The sequence below is a fragment of the Protopterus annectens genome, chromosome 10.part0 (genome assembly GCF_019279795.1).
Source record: "Protopterus annectens isolate FY-2018-M chromosome 10.part0, PAN1.0, whole genome shotgun sequence".
NCBI classification, from domain to species: domain Eukaryota; kingdom Metazoa; phylum Chordata; order Ceratodontiformes; family Protopteridae; genus Protopterus; species Protopterus annectens.
In genome coordinates, this window is record NC_056744.1 from 366,292,914 (window position 1) to 366,310,131 (window position 17,218).

Consider the following 17,218-nt stretch of genomic DNA (forward strand, 5'->3'; position numbering starts at 1 on the left):
CTGTCATTTACTGAGATGAGATGGTGTTGCCTTATGCACAAATGTAAGTTATGAATTTTGTGTTGGGGAACTTTCTATACAAAAGGAAAGCATAATAAAGTATTACTGATCCAACAGGTAGCACACTCACCTTTGGTGCAGAAAGCTCTGAGTTCTATTCTTACACCAGTAAGATCGATTACTGACATTGCAGTACAACATAAAGGGGGTACTGCATTCCTTAGTATGTCATCCTTCTGAGATTCTGGTAGCTCAGGTGGATGTAAAAGATCTCATAGCACCTAGCAAAAAGAGTAGGGAATTCTTTATTTAAAAAAAAAATTATGTACAAGACTATTTACAAATTGACATATTTACAAATGTGTGCGGTGTACAAATTTCCACTCCTTTCCATTATTGTCACACAATTACAGATGTCTTACGTTTCATTATTATGGAACCATAAAGGTGTGTAACCCATGCAGCACAAATAACTGGTAATCAAAAAACTCTATGATGTCCACAACTCAGGGGTAGTATGCAATATGTTTATTCCAAGTTAAGAACAAGAGTTAAGCGCTTTCGTCCTTTCACTGGACTCCATCAGAACTACTAATCCGTAGTACAAATCACTCTTATATACCTCTTAAGGCTTACCAATAATCCAATTAATTAATTAATTGCACACATTACCATTCTAAAAAAAGTAGTGGCAATTAACAAGTTCCCTCCTAAATACATGGCGTGTATTTTAAAACAAATTCCATTAAATAGCAACATAGTAAATTATATTTAAAAAATTGTAAAATAAAACCATATTAAGTAAAATATTACAACATAAAACATCATAATTTTGCTGCCCTCATTTTTAATGCAGGATTGATTGAAATATGTCCATTCAGGCCAGGCATTTGCACAGTGTCCAGTCTAAGTTGCCAGAGGAGTTCCTTGTATTCAATCTTGTTTTCCCAAGCTCCTCCTCAGGCATCTATTGGAACTACCTCAAGAATGCCAAAAACGAATTTCTTAAAACTTTCACATGTAAAGGAGTGTCTAAATAGTGCGTTTTTTTTGGTTAGCCCTTCTTATGTCATACAGGTGTTCATAAATCCTTTTAGACAATGTTCTCTCCATTTTCCCTACATAAAATGAATAACACAAGTTACAGAGGCCCAAGTATACCAAACCACCCTTATTACAGTCACTTTTTTTAAAAGTGACATTCGTTCGGAAAGTGTTCAAGGTAACATTCTCTTTATCAATAATATATTGACAGTAGTTACATCTTCCACATTTAGTTGTCCCTATCTTTTGAACCTGTGGGCCTTTCTCCAACATTTCCTTGATGTTTCTATGTACCTTATATGTAAAAGGAGGGTTACTCGCTAGATGCTGAAAGAGATCTTCATCCAATTTCAAGATTGCTCAATTCTGGATAATAATATTTCTCACACGTTGATTAAATTCATTATATTTAATAACCATGGCATTTTGAAAAGTATCAGGGCTCTGTTTAAACCAATACTCAATAATAAATCATGTTTGCCCAAAATACAGGGGAACTTAGTTTACCCTATTCTCCTACACTTCCTTCCTTATTGCTTTCAACATATCCAAGGGGTAGCCCCTGTCCAAAAACATAGAAGTCATATTATTCAACTCTTCCTCAAACATGACTTTGTCCGAGTTCATTCTGGCTGCTCAGATAAATTGTCCTTTCACTAAGTTCTTCTTGCAATGTTTAGGGTGCCCATTTTCATAGTGGAGATTACAATTAGAAAACATGTCTTTTGTGTGTATACTAGTCACAAATTTTTCATTTTCTATTCTAAGGCGAATATCCAGAAAATGTATATCATGTGCATTCATATTATGTATAAACCATAGAAATGCCATTGTACCCTCTAAATAACTCAGAAATGACTTGATTTTCATGGGGCCACCTTTCCATACAAAAAAACAATCAAGTTATCAAAAAATTGTGAATAGGAGAACCATAGTGGGGAAACTTTAGAGCTGTGTATAAATTTTGTCTCTCAACCTAACATAATAATATGTTACAAGCATCTCTTTCTCTTAGCTTTATTTAAACCTTGTGATATCATAATCTATTTTCATCTTATATACATATATACCTCCACTATATTTCCACAAATTATTATTTCAGACCTTTAAATTGTCATATTTTATGACTTCAAAAATTTTCTTAACATCATCTCCTCTCTTTTTTCCTGTCAAAGCAGAATTAAAATCTAAAAATTAAAACCAAAGCAGGATGTGACAGAAGAATAAAAAAAAAAAAAAAAAAAAAAAACACAACTGTTGACTACATCCAGACGTAAAACAAAGCAGTCTTTATTAATAAATAAGTTTTAACACTTTTGTCCATTAAGTGACTTGGACTTCTTCAGAACTAATAAAATATGCTCATCACTTCCTTTCAAAACCTTTTTAAACAGCATCATTGACTGCCTTAAAGGCATATACATTTTAAAATCATTGTAATTAGCCAAAGTTAATTCACAAACACAAAAATGGTAAGTAAATAAATTACAGCAGATAATTCAGTCTGCATTTATTTGAAATATAATTTTAAAAGTAGGTGTGTATTTCACACATCAAAAAAAATAAATAGACAGTAAAAATAATTATAATTATAAATCTTAGGATCTTAGGGTACAATCTAAGTATAAACATAGATAAGTACACCATTTCAACTTAACTGAACTTGTGCAGATATTAACATTTGATTGAATCACATTGATCTTTCTAAAATTCCAGTGCTCTAAGTTTGAGAATACTAGTAATAGAAATGTTTTCATTTTGGCCAGGAAGGTCTTTGGAGTTCAACCGAAGTTGTCACATTAATTCCTTCTTTTCAAGTATAACTTACCATGGGCCACCTCTAGGGTTTGGTATCACTTTTTCCAGGATACCAAATTTAAACCCTACATGATTTTTGTAGACTATGGTATGGTGTAAAGGTCATTATTTGTGTTTGCTCTACATATATCATAGATGTACCCATAAATACATCTATTAAATGCCCTTTCTATTTTCCCTATATAACATGCTTGACAGCGGTCACAAACAGCAATGTATATGACTCCTAACGTGTGACAATTTCCAGTGTCCACTAACCATATTTTGTTAGTTGTTCCATGTAGTGAAACCATCTGTCTTCCAAAATGTAGGGGCATTGTTAACATCTCCCACATTTCCTCATACCTCCCTTTTGTGTGTCCGTACAGGATTGAAAATTTTCAAAATAACTTTTTAGATTTCTTCCTCTCTTATATACAGAATTTGGGGACTGCTCAACAACTGTTGAGTTACCACCTTCTAAGAACACTATGGGCCAGTATCTGGAGACTATTTCCTTTAGCTGATGGCTTAAAGGACGATATCCCAAAACCATACTGTTTGTGCAGTTGGGACAAGTTGGGCTATTATTGGTGGTCATACATTAGCCTAATATGGGATTAAATCTCACCTCTCTTGATCTAATGTCCTCATCCGAAATCTCCTGACTCAGTCCATTTGGGTAACCCCTAACTGTAAACATCTCTGCCAGCTTTCGACATCCTTGTAAAAACACCTTCCCTTCTGTCATCATTCTAGAAAAGTGGGCATGTTGTCCCTTTACCAATGATTTCTTTTGAAATAAAAGGTGGCAACTTTGGAAGTGCAGGTATGAATTTGTAAAGGTACGCTTTCCCTAAATATTAGAATGGTACCAGTTATTTTCTTTATATATTGTAACATCTAAGCAATTACAATAATTGTCATAGACTGTATACACTTTAAAAAAACTAGTACTAGCATTGATGCAATTAATACATTTATTCAGCTAGGGTTGGGAGGGTGGCCTAATGGTTAAGGTGTTTGCCTTACAAACACAAGGTGCATGGTTTGAGTCTCACAAGGGATAATTGGCTAAGCTTACAATGGCTCGCAAGGGCAGTTAGCCTAGTAGTAACCTATGAACTTTGAATAAGACTCCTTCCAAAGAATAAAAATATCATCCAAAAACCTCAAGTACATAAGCCAGATGTGCCTGAAATCACAATTCAGTACATATTTCTCTTCCCATGCCCACATAACAGTGTTGGCAAACAAAGGGACACATATGGCACCCATTGCCAAATCCTTTATCTGTTATAGTATTCCCTATCAAAATATATGAAATTGTTTTCCAACACCAATTCATAAAATTCATTAAGATAGTATATTCTGTTGCAGAAACTTGAGGACCTCTCAACAGTGCTTCAGAAAAACTATCTAAGCCATCAACCAAAGGAATACACCCAAACAAACAACCATGTCTATTTAGACAAAGACAACACCTAGATATTCTTTCTCTGGTGTAAACCTTCTTAGAAAATCCCACCAGTCCCTTAGAATATAACCATGTTCGTGAATATAGGCTTTCAGCTTCTGATCAATACATGCTGCTAAGAGATGCATCTTAGATTGTCTGGCTGATACCATTGGTCTTAAGGGTGGGTAAAAATGTCCTTATGTATTTTGAGTATGCCAAAGATGGCAGGAATTAATGTTTTTTCATCGTACAAAATTTCACTTTCTGCCTTAGTAATATAATCATTCAAAACCAGTTCATCCAAATACAAATATTTTTTGGCATGCTATTTGAATTTCATTACTTGACACAGGTATATACTTAGATGTGTCTAGGAAAATATTAAGCATCTTGTTGGAGTAATCCAGAGTATTCATAAGGACCACCACCTGCTTTTATCAGGTTTCACGACTCAAATGGAATCATCACATCTCAATTTGTTTAACAATACCCCTTCATCCTGCTGTAAGCTGTAGTTGCTATAACATGATGATTGTCAAGTTTGTAAATATCTTGTCTGCAAAGATGCTTGAAAACATTCAAAAGAAGAGGCCAAAGGGGATTATAAGTACTCCTTTTTTTTTTTTAATTGTCAACTTGATTAACATCATGATTGCCAAACATCACTGACAAATGGAGGTTTCCTAACAAAAAGCTTTAACTCAACCAGGCAATGACCAGTGTTAAATCTCATGGTCAGAACATATGTGACTTTCGTTTCAAATAGCCTGAAGTGTACATAAGAAGTAGTGTCATTAGAATAAATAAAAATCTTAACTCAATGTTGGGAATTAATCACCGGGAGCTCCATGGGTAATAACCCACTTATAATTTCTTGGAACAACCCCTCCCTCAACGCCTTGAAGCCTTCTGTTTCGTCCTCCTGACAGATTGTTTTCTTTAATCAAGATGCTCAACAATTCCAAACCATGCCTGTTGAACATCTCAATCAACCTCTTGTAGAGACATGTGCCATAACTAACCCCATTTAGAAATTTCAACATACGGAGCCCTTGTGGCACATATCCCTTAGCCACAAGATTCCATATACATGTTCTCAATTTTCAATTTTTAAAATTTGAATACCAGCTTTTGGAGACAAGTAATTCAATCTAACAAGGTTCCCCTTTCATTATTCATAAAGAAATGTGTGGCTCACAGAAAGGGGACAATTGTTTAACCATTCATTTAAATTAATCGCATTTTTTTGCCTTTTTCCACACACAGTTAATTTCCGTGAAGCCATTATACACCCCACCGTCACAGTTTGCTACTGAAGGTTGCATTCCACATGCCACACTCACTTCACTTATGTGCCTTATGTTAGCATTGCATCTATGATGTGCTGATTTCTCACGATGTTCATCATGTTACACTGCTGCAGTCATCACACTTGAGTTATCCTGCCACCAGGCGGTCGCACAGTCGGCCAGAGTTCCTAAGTCTTGGTCCGGCGTCGGTTGCTGTCACCTCCTCCCTGACATCAGTGTGACAGGGGTATAAAAGATGCAGCTGACACCATTTTCTTCAGTCTTTCTTGCCGCATGGTGCCCAAAGTAGAAGCAGTTCGCAAGTGCCGGTCGGCCTACTCCTGAGATTTTCTTTCCGAATCCAGAACCGAAGTCTTCTAAAAAAGCTAAGTACCCCGTTGGGGAAACTTTTTCTTGCCTCAGATCGATGTCAGTAAAAGTTTATAACTGTATTTCTTGTGGGAAGCAAATACCTCATAAGGATTTCCACTCCTATTGTATTCCATGCCTAGGCCCTGACCACAACGTCACTGGCTGTCGGTTTTGTGCTAGGTTTAAGAAGCGCACTATTAAACGTCGGTTTGATTTTGCCCGACATTATTTTGGTAGAAAATTCAATTACACCATGCCGTCAGAAATTCTGATGACCGCAATGCATAAAAAGTGCAAGGACAGGCATCCAAGGCCCAAAACTGACAATGAGGCCTCTTCTAGGCTGGTCGCCGGTTCTCCGGTTTTCAGTGAGGCGCCTACGCAGCCCCTGATGACCACTTCCACAGAACCACAGACCACATCAGACTCCCACGTGGAGCTGGCTGGGCCTTCGGATGCACTATGCCTTCAGCTTACCGATCCTAAACCTACTGAGGGAATCGAAGTAGCTGAGCAATCCACAGTTACAGAGGGTGTTTTCAGACCTACCCAGTTAACCATTAAACCCTCTGTTAAGTCTAAGCCCCCCTTAAAAACAAAGAAACAGACACAACTCTCTCCAGGACAGGCTTCCATGCCTAAGAAACAAATGCTAAAAATGGCCGAGGACCTAATCACCCTGATCAGGGGGTCCCATCCCCCTCCTGATAAAAGGCCCAGACAGAATGCAGACTATGAATCTTCTGACCAGGTGTCCATTTCCTCTGACTCTTCCTCGGACCGAGGATATTCCTATGAGGATTCTGATGCTGAGGAATCAATTCCGTCAGCCTCTCTGCCTGAGGATTACTCCTTTGGGGAGACCTTACATACTATGAGGGAGCATTTCCATTGGGAAGGTCAGGATTATTCAGAATCCAAGAAAAGGCTCAGAGGCTTCCTTTTATTGCCTCAACACAGACCCCTTGTTATGACGCCAGTTCTTGACATTGTGGATGATGTGTACACTGAATCCAGTTTGAACCCTGACTCCTTACCCCCAGCCCCAGTTAAACCTGATAGATATTACAGAGTCACTGACTCTCACAAGTTTCTGTACAAAAGCCCAGTTGCTGACCCTGAAACTATTTCTCAGGGACCCAAAGGGATTAAGGCTTCATCAGCAAAAAACCAAGTTCCCTCTTACAGAGATTCCAGAGCTTTAGACAGATGGGGAAAAAATGTATATACGTCTGCAACTTTAGCAATGAGAGCCTTGAATTGCCAGTTTCACATGCTAAAATATCAGCAATTTTTGATGTCTCAGTTGAAACAAAAAATGCTTCCAGATTCAGATCCTCCTAACTTAAAAGAAATGCAGGATTTATTGCATGCAGCTGAACAAGTGGGAAAACATACCTTGCAATGTGGGTTTGACTCCTTAGAAGCCTCCTGTAGAGCAGCAGTTACAGGCTCTGTCATTAGAAGGCATGCTTGGTTAAAAGAACATACGTTACCAGATCACATTAAGGTAAAATTATTGATTGCACCTTTGCAGCGGGATGTGCTGTTTGGAGTTAAGGCAGAGGAGGTATTAAAGAAGATGAAGGATAAGGCAAAATCTATGCAAATGGTGAAAGATTTCTTACAGGTTCAGCCTCCTTGTTTTAGCAGAAATTGGCCAACAAAGAATTGATCCTTTCCAGTCACAGACAGACCTCAAAGGGGCAGATACAGACGTCCAAGAGGTAGAGGTCAGACACAAGGTCCTTACAGGCCTCGACAATGGGGCACACCAGGCCAGAAAGAAGGAGAAGACAGGCCTCAATCTTATAAAAAACAGACTCAATGACTTTCCACTACAGCTGCCAAACAGTTCTCTCTTGGCAGCCCCCTTAGGAGGAAAACTGGCACTTTTCTTTCACAACTGGCATTGCATCACCAAAGACAAATGGGTTCTCAACATTGTATCTCAAGGTTACAGGTTCCATTTTCACATCCTGCCAAGGCTAAAAGGAATGCCAAATCTGCCACCAAATCAATAGGCAGAGGCTCAAAGACAAATTATAGCACTCATGGACATGAGAGCTATTCAAAAGGTACCACCACAGGAACAAGGACAAGGATTTTACTCAAGACACTTTCTGGTTCCCAGAAAGGACAAAGCCTGGTGACCCATTCTGGACCTTTCTACACTAAACACTTACCTGGATGTACCAAAATTCAAGATGTTGACATTACAGCAGCTTCTTCCCATGCTGGGCAAGAAAGCTTGGCTCGTGACATTGGACCTCAAAGAGGCATACCTGCATGTCCCTATCAGATAAAATTGCAGAAGATACCTCAGATTTCTAGCTGGTTAAATGCATTATCAATTCTCTGCACTGCCCTTTGGCTTATCTATTGCGCCCAGGGTCTTCACAAAGTGCCTGGCACCAGTAATTGCATTTTGCAGGCAAAAAGGAATTCAAATTTATTCATACCTGGACAACTGCCTGATTCAAGCAGAGAGCAAGGACATTCTACTAAAGCATCTGGCGTACATAAAAAAGTTATTAAGTTGCCTGGGGTACACAGTAAACGAAAAGAAATCAAAACTAGTGCCCTCACAACAGATAATATTCCTGGGTGCCAGCTTGAACACACCGGCCCAGATGGCTTATCTCACGCCAGACAAGCAAGGACAACTGACTCAATATTTTCAATTAATGGCAACAAAGACCCAACTCCCTGCAAGAAAAATTCTGCAGGCCTTGGGCTACATGGCATCTTGCATACTACTAATTCCATATGCCAGACTGCATATGAGGAAACTACAATGGTACCTAAGGAGCGTATGGTCTCAACACTGTCAAAGTTTGGAAACAGTTATACCACTAATTCCTTGCCTACAACAGGAGTTTCGATGGTGGACACAAGCTCGTCACCTCAACAAGGGACAGCCTTTCACTCAACCCACAGCGAGGCAAACACTGACAACAGATGCATCGGATTACGCCTGGGGAGCACACATGGCAGGAAACTGTATCCAGGGCGAGTGGCTCACAGAGCAAAGACATCTCCACATCAATCAAAAAGAGATGCTAGCTGTGCAAAATGCTATTATAGCTTTCAAGGACCTACTGCATCCAGGGCAATTACTACTAAAGACAGACAACACCACATAAACATGCAAGGGGGCACACACTCCTACCCCCTCTGCAGACAAGCCATAACCTTGTGGAACACAGCTCTAAACTACCAAGTTCATCTGCAAGCACAATTCCTGCCAGGAGAGAAAAACACACTGGCAGACGACCTAAGCAGAAATATTATGGACCCACATGAATGGGAACTCTACCCGCAAATATTCAGAATGATAACACAAAAATGGTGGAACCCGGACACAGATCTGTTTGCTTCCCCAAAGAACTGCCAATTTCAGAAATTCTGCACAAGGAGATACCATCAACAAGCATGGAAAGTGGATGTCCTCTGTTTCAGCTGGAAAAAACTACAAGTATACGCCTTCCCTCCTTTACCTCTCCTTCCTAAGGTACTCATAAAAGCCAGGCAGGAAGAGCCAAAAATGATTCTGATTGCACCAGACTGGCCACACCAGCACTGGTACTCAATCTTAAAGAACTTAGCACAAGAACCACCCTGGATTTTGCCTCAAATCCCACAGCTACTGACACAGCACAACAATCAGATAATTCACAGCCAGCTAAAGACCTTAAATCTAGCTGCATGGAAAATTCCTTAGCCAAGCAAGCAATGCCTCTCTCCAAAGCTGTTATGGATGTCATTCTGGAGGCCAGAAGGCCTAGCACCAGGAAAGCATACTCAGATAATTGGAAGAGACTCTGTGCCTGGAACCAAGCACACAGCCTTGACCCTCTTGTCCCAAACATTCCTCAGATACTGCAATACTTAACTGAGATGCTGGACAAGGGCCTCTCTTTTTCATCCATCAAGATCCACGCCTCAGCTATCTCTGCTCATTACAACACGGATCCACCAATTTTTTCGAATTCTTTGCTCAAACAATACCTCAGAGGGGCTAAAAACATAAGACCGCCCCGTAGAGCACCCACACCAAATTGGGACCGCAACTTTGTTTTAGAAAAATTAACTTTACCTCCTTTTGAGCCAGCTAACACAGCAGAATTAAAATACATCTCTTGGAAAACTGCTCTGCTACTGGCAATAACATCAGCACGAAGAGTTTCAGAATTACAGGCACTAATGGCAGTGGAACCTTTCCTCATCTTCCTCCAGGACAGGGAGGCTTTATGAACTAACCCTACATTTATGCCAAAGGTGGTATCAAGTGTGGCTCTAAACCAAACTATTCACTTGCCAACTTTTTATCCAAAACCATAGAACAAAGGGGAGAGACTACTGCATTCTTTGGACATTCACAGACAGTTATGCTTCTACTTGGACAAAACCAAAGCTTTCAGAAAATCTGAGCAATTATTGGTAGCATACGCTGCAGGAGCACAGGGAAAAGCCATTTCAAAGCAGACTATTTCAAAATGGATAGGCCACTGTATATGTTTCTGCTATACCCACCATGGGAAACCTGTACCTAGCAGCATCAGATCTCACTCCACCAGGGCAACAGCCACTTCAACTGCCTACCTCAGAGGAGTACCTACCAAGGATATTTTGGAAGCAGCCACATGGAGTTCTGTGCATACCTTCACCAAACATTAATATTTGCCTTTATACTCCAAATCCAGAGCTGGCTTCGCCACTGCTGTACTGCAGGGCCTTATAGCCACTCCTAATGCCTTATAGATCCAGCCTCCTGACCTCAGCTTTGGGGTTCCACCCAAGTGTGATGACTGCAGCAGTGTAACATGATGAACATAGTACAGTTTTGTACCTACCATAAATGTAGATGTTCGAGTGTAAACACTGCTGTACTGCAGGGCCTTATAGCCATCCCTAATGCCTTATAGATCCAGCCTCCCTACCTCAGCTTTGGGACTCCACCCAAGTGTGATGACTGCAGCAGTGTAACACGATGAACATAGTACAGTTTTGTACCTACCATAAATGTAGATGTTCGAGTGTAAACACTGCTGTGCTGCAGGGCCTTATAGCCACCCCTAATGCCTTATAGATCCAGCCTCCCTACCTCAGCTTTGGGATTCCACCCAAGTGTAATGACTGCAGCAGTGTAACACGATGAACATAGTACAGTTTTGTACTGACCATAAATGTAGATGTTCGAGTGTAAACACTGCTGCAGTCCAGGTTACCCTCTCTCCTTCCCCTCTTACTTTCTGGTATGTACCTAGGTCAACTACCCTTTCCTACCTATGGGGAGTATTTGTTGGTAACTAAAAATGGTTGTTTGCTTTGCTTTTGTATTTTTTACTAGCAATTTAAATTGCCTACTTATTTGGGGGCACCTTACATCTGGGGCAAGAAAAAACTGAAGAAAATGGCGTCGGCTGCATCTTTTATACCCCTGTCGCACTGATGTCAGGGAGGAGGCGACAGCAACCGACGCCGGACCAAGACTTTGAAACTCTGGCCAACTGTGAGCCCGCCTGACGGCAGGATAACCCAAGTGTGATGACTGCAGCAGTGTTTACACTCGAACATCTACATTTATGGTAGGTACAAAACTGTACTTTTAGTGTGTTGCATAGTCTTACAGCCCAAAACATCCTTAGAGGAGTTGTCATTGCGAATGTAGGGTGTCCGACCTCACAAAGATGTCCAAGATTCTGCTGGATGGTTAATGCAAGATTCTGACCTCAGTTCTCTCCTGCCCTCATGGTCCATGGTTAGACCACCCATAGATAATTCAAACAACTGAGATAACTGAATCAGAGTGCTTAATTCACCCATCAACCAACATGAATGCTTGTAGTCAAACTGTCTGTTAATGGCTGTATTCTCCATAATGTTGTTGCCATTCACATTGGTAAAAAAACTTCTGCTATATTCATATTAACAAATATGTAATCCAAAAATGTTTTGAAATACATTTTCCCTTTCTTTGCTTGTAGCATTGGCATACATTGCTATAATTCTATTCACTTGGTTATGCCATCTAAGATCTGCAGTAGTTAATCTTCCCATCACTGCTAATGTTATGTTTAATATTTTCACAGACCTTCTACAAAGTGTAACTGGTTCATAGGTTAGTACTAAGCTAACTGCACTTGCGAGCCATTTTAAGCCTAGCCAATTATCCCTTGTGAGACTCAAACCCTGCACCTTATGTTTGTAAGGCAAACACCTTAACCATTAGACTACCCTCCCAACTGTCTGAACATAGTTCATTTCCTACATTCCATATTGTATTTCCTCCCCCAAATTTCTTTTTCTAATCTCTCTCTTCTTGTGTTAAAAATCCTACATCTTTTAATATCATTACGTCAACATCACACTTACTACACTAATTTAGGATGCCTGTTCTTCTAGTTATAGTTTTGATATTATTTACATTTACAGAAAGTACCCAAAAGCTGTCATTATGTCTGTGTTGTAGCTTACCAGAAACTGTGTAACTTTGAAGGATTTACCTCATTTGCATTATCCATTTCCTTTCTTTTTTCTCTTTTACACTTATCCCTTTAAACTTCCTTTTTCTGTACGTTATTCTTTTGCCAATATAATTCTTTTTCCTTTCACTATTTTTCAGTTTATATCTTCATCACTTATTTCATAACCTTCTTCGATATTATCTTCTGTTTTATTTTTCTCCTCATCCTGTCTTTATTTTTACTCGTCTTGCTTTCCTCTTTCCTCTTCATCTTTTATTGGGACTGTTTTTTCTTATTGTTTGCTGCCTCACTTTCGTTTTCATCATCATCCTTTTTTTCTTGATTGCAATTCATCTATAAATGCCCAATTTTTTTACATTTATAGCATTTTTTTGCATCATGACCTGTTTCTCCACAAGTATACTATTTCCTCTTATCACAGTTACGTATCAAATGACCATCTTATCCACATGAAAAAATATGTTTTCAGTTGTTCCCAATGTTTTACAATGCCTCTGTTACCTTCTACATTTATCATACTGGGATATAAATGTTTTTTTATTTCTTCGTTTTTAGTGCAATATGATAGTCCCACCCCCAGTCCATAATCCTCTATCATTGACTTAGCTAATGTCCATAACTTCTTTTCAAAGTTTGTTTAACTGTCTCTTTAAAGTTTATGTTTCAACTTCAGTATGAAAATGAACATTTACTTTCTGTTTTGTTTTTCTATTAAATGCTTTATGATGTACAAATTCCATAGCCTACAGCTCTTTTTCTTCTCATACTCCCCACCCAAAGAACTTTCTAGAACAGGACCAGTCTTCAAAATAATGTCGCAAAATGTTTCTTTATGAATAAAAGTGCTTATCTTCTGAGCCTTCACTCCTAATGGGGTCATTAAACTATCCCAAATGTCATACCTGTCCATTTCTTTTTCTTCTTTGTTCTGAACTCTCACCATAAATTTCCTTTGATTGGTGACATTTCCTTTCCTCTCTCCATCTGCCATAACTTTCCCTGCAGTTTCTTTAACAGCCTTGACATATGATTCCTCTGTCTGGCAATCTTCTTTCCAAATAATGTCCAATTCCTCCAATTGAATTTTGTCCATAATTTCACTACATGAAACATCTTTTCCACTTTCCAGCTTGCTGTGCACCAGTTTGCCCAAAATATCATCCCACAAACCTTCTGACTGGACGGTTGTAGTAATACATTCAACATTGTTTTGAAGGTTTGCTTTCAATGAAACAAACAAATTCTGCTGAACCAGCTCTTCAGAATCCTGTAGAGCGTCAAATACTGCACCAACATTTGCCTCTATGCTGTCCGCCATCTTGGATCTCCTTGAGGGCTGTTCTCCCACCACCACTGCACTAAGAATGGAACAAGCACTCTCCTAATGAGTAGATGAAGATCGCCAATGCCCTGGCCAAATTTCCCCTAGCAGCATAAATGCCACCTTAAGTCTCCCCTGAAAAGAGGATACTAGCCTAGTGGGACTAATCTGGTCAACAAAGGATAAATAAATACAACCTCCAGCACTTATTGTATCACCCTTGATTTATTGCTGCACATAAGAATCCAGAGTGATGTATTAAGTGCTAGAGTTTTCAGTTTGCATTTTTTGTTGGCATATAAGAATTGTGTGACTTAAATGTGCCTTTTCTATACTCCTATATTATAAAAGTTGCATGTGCAAACACAGGATAAATGCCTCGATCATTTGTTTTATTATTTTTTCCCTTTTATTTCCTACTAGTGCCATGGCTGCATACTCATCACCTTGTGCCAATGTGAACAGTGCTCAAGGAATGAATATGGCAAACAGCATTGCCAACCTACGTCTCAAGGCAAAGGAGTACAGCTTACAGAGAAACCAAGTGCCAACAGTCAACTGAAACATACAGATGGATGAAAAGGGAAGGCACATCTGAATAAGGGGAACTACCTTTCACATAAGAAGACAAAGAGGAGCCTCACAATAAATGGACTGCTGTTTTACCAAGAGACCAAGAAACAATTAACCAGGGTTAAACACAAAGTATACATGCACTCACATATCTATCTATGCACACGCTGTTTTATTTTGTTTTCTAAAGACTCTGTGGGTGAAGCACATTGCTGTCTTGATATGGCATTCATTATGTAATGGACTATTTAAAAAATAACCAAAGATTTATTTTTTGCTCTGTGTGTATGAGTGTATGTGTATGTATATCTATGTGTGTATGTCTGTGTGGGTGCATCACAAAATGACCAGCTACAAAAGTAAATTTTGTAGAATTTATGTTTGAAGTAAGCCAAATTATCCTAGCCTTTGGTGACTAGCTAAAACGAGATGATTTTTTCTCTTCTTCTGTTTTTCCCATCATTAAGCATGATGTTTATGGCTAGACACCATTACAAGTTGAATCCGGCATGCTGCACAGAAACCTACACATATCCAGAATAGGTAACTGCAGTGACTATCAGCAGATTGCATATTAAATATACTGTAAATATCTCTGCTTCATCTTCTCCTATGTATTTACACATTCACAGAATCATTTCTTTTTATTCTGGGTTGCAAAGAATTGGGAAGCATTCCGGCACATTGTATGACAGTATACAAATAAGAAAAAGTTACTGCAGTCCAATCGGAAATTAAATATCTATATATTGTATACATATAAAAGGCTGGGACTTCAGATTAAATGCATTTCTGAATTTATTTGTTTAATATTTTTTACCACTGACAAGGAGTTGTCAATAATGCATACTTTTTATAAATATATACGTAAAAGCTTGATGAGTTGATTTGAAACAAAAAACATTGGAGGAAGACTTTTTATGTTATGTCTGTATTTTACTGATATTTTTAGAAAAGTGAGACAGATGCACAATAAACTGTAAGAATTAGTTTCTTCACTGTGTCTCTGTTTTATTGGAGGAGCTTTGATTGAGGATATCTCACAAGAAAGTCCCACAGTAATAATGCTGGCTGGGAATTTTATTGTCCATTAGCCCGGCTTAAGATTTAGCTGATTTTTATAGACATGTAACTAATTTAGTCAGACAAAATGTTTTTTTTAGCCAATGAGAACTCACCTGCTCAGGTATGTCATCAAAACCGCTTTTGGTTTTGTACCTTGCTATACCTTTGTCTGTTATCTATTTCTGTCAGTGCAGTGTGTAACCAGTGATGTTTAATAATTGATTAATTACTGTGCTTTTCTGACGCTGTAAACACATGCTGCTCAACCCACCATTTCAGTTACTGGCCTGTAGTTGTGCAGTTTATTTATTTCCACTGATCAACATGAACCTTTTCCAGGCTCAGGCCAGGGACACTGTCTGGCTAAGTGACTTTGTCACACTATAGCCAAATGGAGTATCAGGGAATCAAACCTAGAACACAAAAAATAGCCAAAGCCGTAATCCTCTACATGAACTGACAGAAAATGTCATTGTTATCATAAGGCATAACTCACTGCCCTCTGCTTTGCATTGTCACAAGTTGTTTGAATGTCACAACTGACATGGATTTTACATATAAGCAGTACAACTCCCATTTCATTTTTGAATACATCTGCATTTTGAATTATTCGTTATTCAGAATCTGAAGAGGTGTGCCAGCCTGCCACTGAGAAATACAGATGTAACACCCTCATCACATTTTTCTGCACGTTATGTTATTTTGAACGTGATTACAATACGATATGAAAGAAGATACCAATCAATATACACTTCAATGCAAATCTTTTAACTCTCTAGATATTTTAGTGAATCTTTTAACTCACTAGATATTTTAGTGAATCTTTTAACTCACTAGATATTTTAGTGAATCTTTTAACTCACTAGATATTTTAGTGAATCTTTTAACTCTCTAGATATTTTAGTGAATCTTTTAACTCTCTAGATATTTTAGTGAATCTTTTAACTCACTAGATATTTTAGTGAATCTTTTAACTCACTAGATATTTTAGTGAATCTTTTTACTCACTAGATATTTTAGTGAATCTTTTAACTCACTAGATATTTTAGTGAATCTTTTTACTCACTAGATATTTTAGTGAATCTTTTAACTCACTAGATATTTTAGTGAATCTTTTAACTCACTAGATATTTTAGTGAATCTTTCTTAAAATGGATTGAGGAATGACTGAAAAAATCTGAATGGTGGGTTAGAGCTGGTCGTATTTGTGGAAAGTACTTAATATAATAAATTATCATTATTACAAGCTTTGGTACAGCAACAGAAAAGAGTCACACGTGAAAATAGAAATTATTGTAAAACAGTTGCCTTCTGTGTAACATCTGTGCTACTTCATGCATTAACAGAATGTATAAGCTGGTATTGGTGGGATACACCAGTAGGGAAGCATATATCATAAACAAAATATCCACTGAACTGAATTACCCTGGTTATGGAGTATGCATATATATTGTTTTAGTGTTAATTTACAACAGACAAATGCACAATAAACAGAGATAAGGCTGGGTCTTCTGTTCAAACACCATCTTTTTTGAGAAGCAGCAGAAATCAAATTAAAATGTAGAATGGACTATGTGATCACACAAGCAACATACTGAAAAAAGTGCCTAAAACTGATTGCAAATAAATGAAAATATCTTAGAAATATTCATTTTATAATAACAAGTTACAGAATACAATTTTGAAGGAAAAACATCTGACTGTATTGCACAAAAAGTACATGATTTTTTCAAGCTGGTAACTGAAATTACAGTTTCAAGACAGGAATAATGAAATGACAATTTAACAGTGTGTATTAATAATAAAA

General features: G+C 38.2%; 1 protein-coding gene across 2 annotated transcripts in view; it reads left to right on the plus strand.

The window, feature by feature from the left end:
* The window catches only part of PRRX1 (paired related homeobox 1), a 517,861-nt gene extending 502,517 nt beyond the window's left edge, over positions 1-15,344 (plus strand). Inside the window, exon 5 of one of the 2 annotated variants that reach the window (XM_044085274.1) lies at positions 14,197-14,300. Coding sequence is in view for 1 of the 2 variants with exons in the window: in XM_044085273.1 (XP_043941208.1) it covers positions 14,197-14,335 (139 nt within the window). In the remaining variant the exon portion in view is untranslated. Of the gene's footprint in view, positions 1-14,196 lie in introns of both variants that reach the window. The other variant, XM_044085273.1, reaches the window with a different exon arrangement.
* Positions 15,345-17,218: the final 1,874 nt, after the last annotated feature.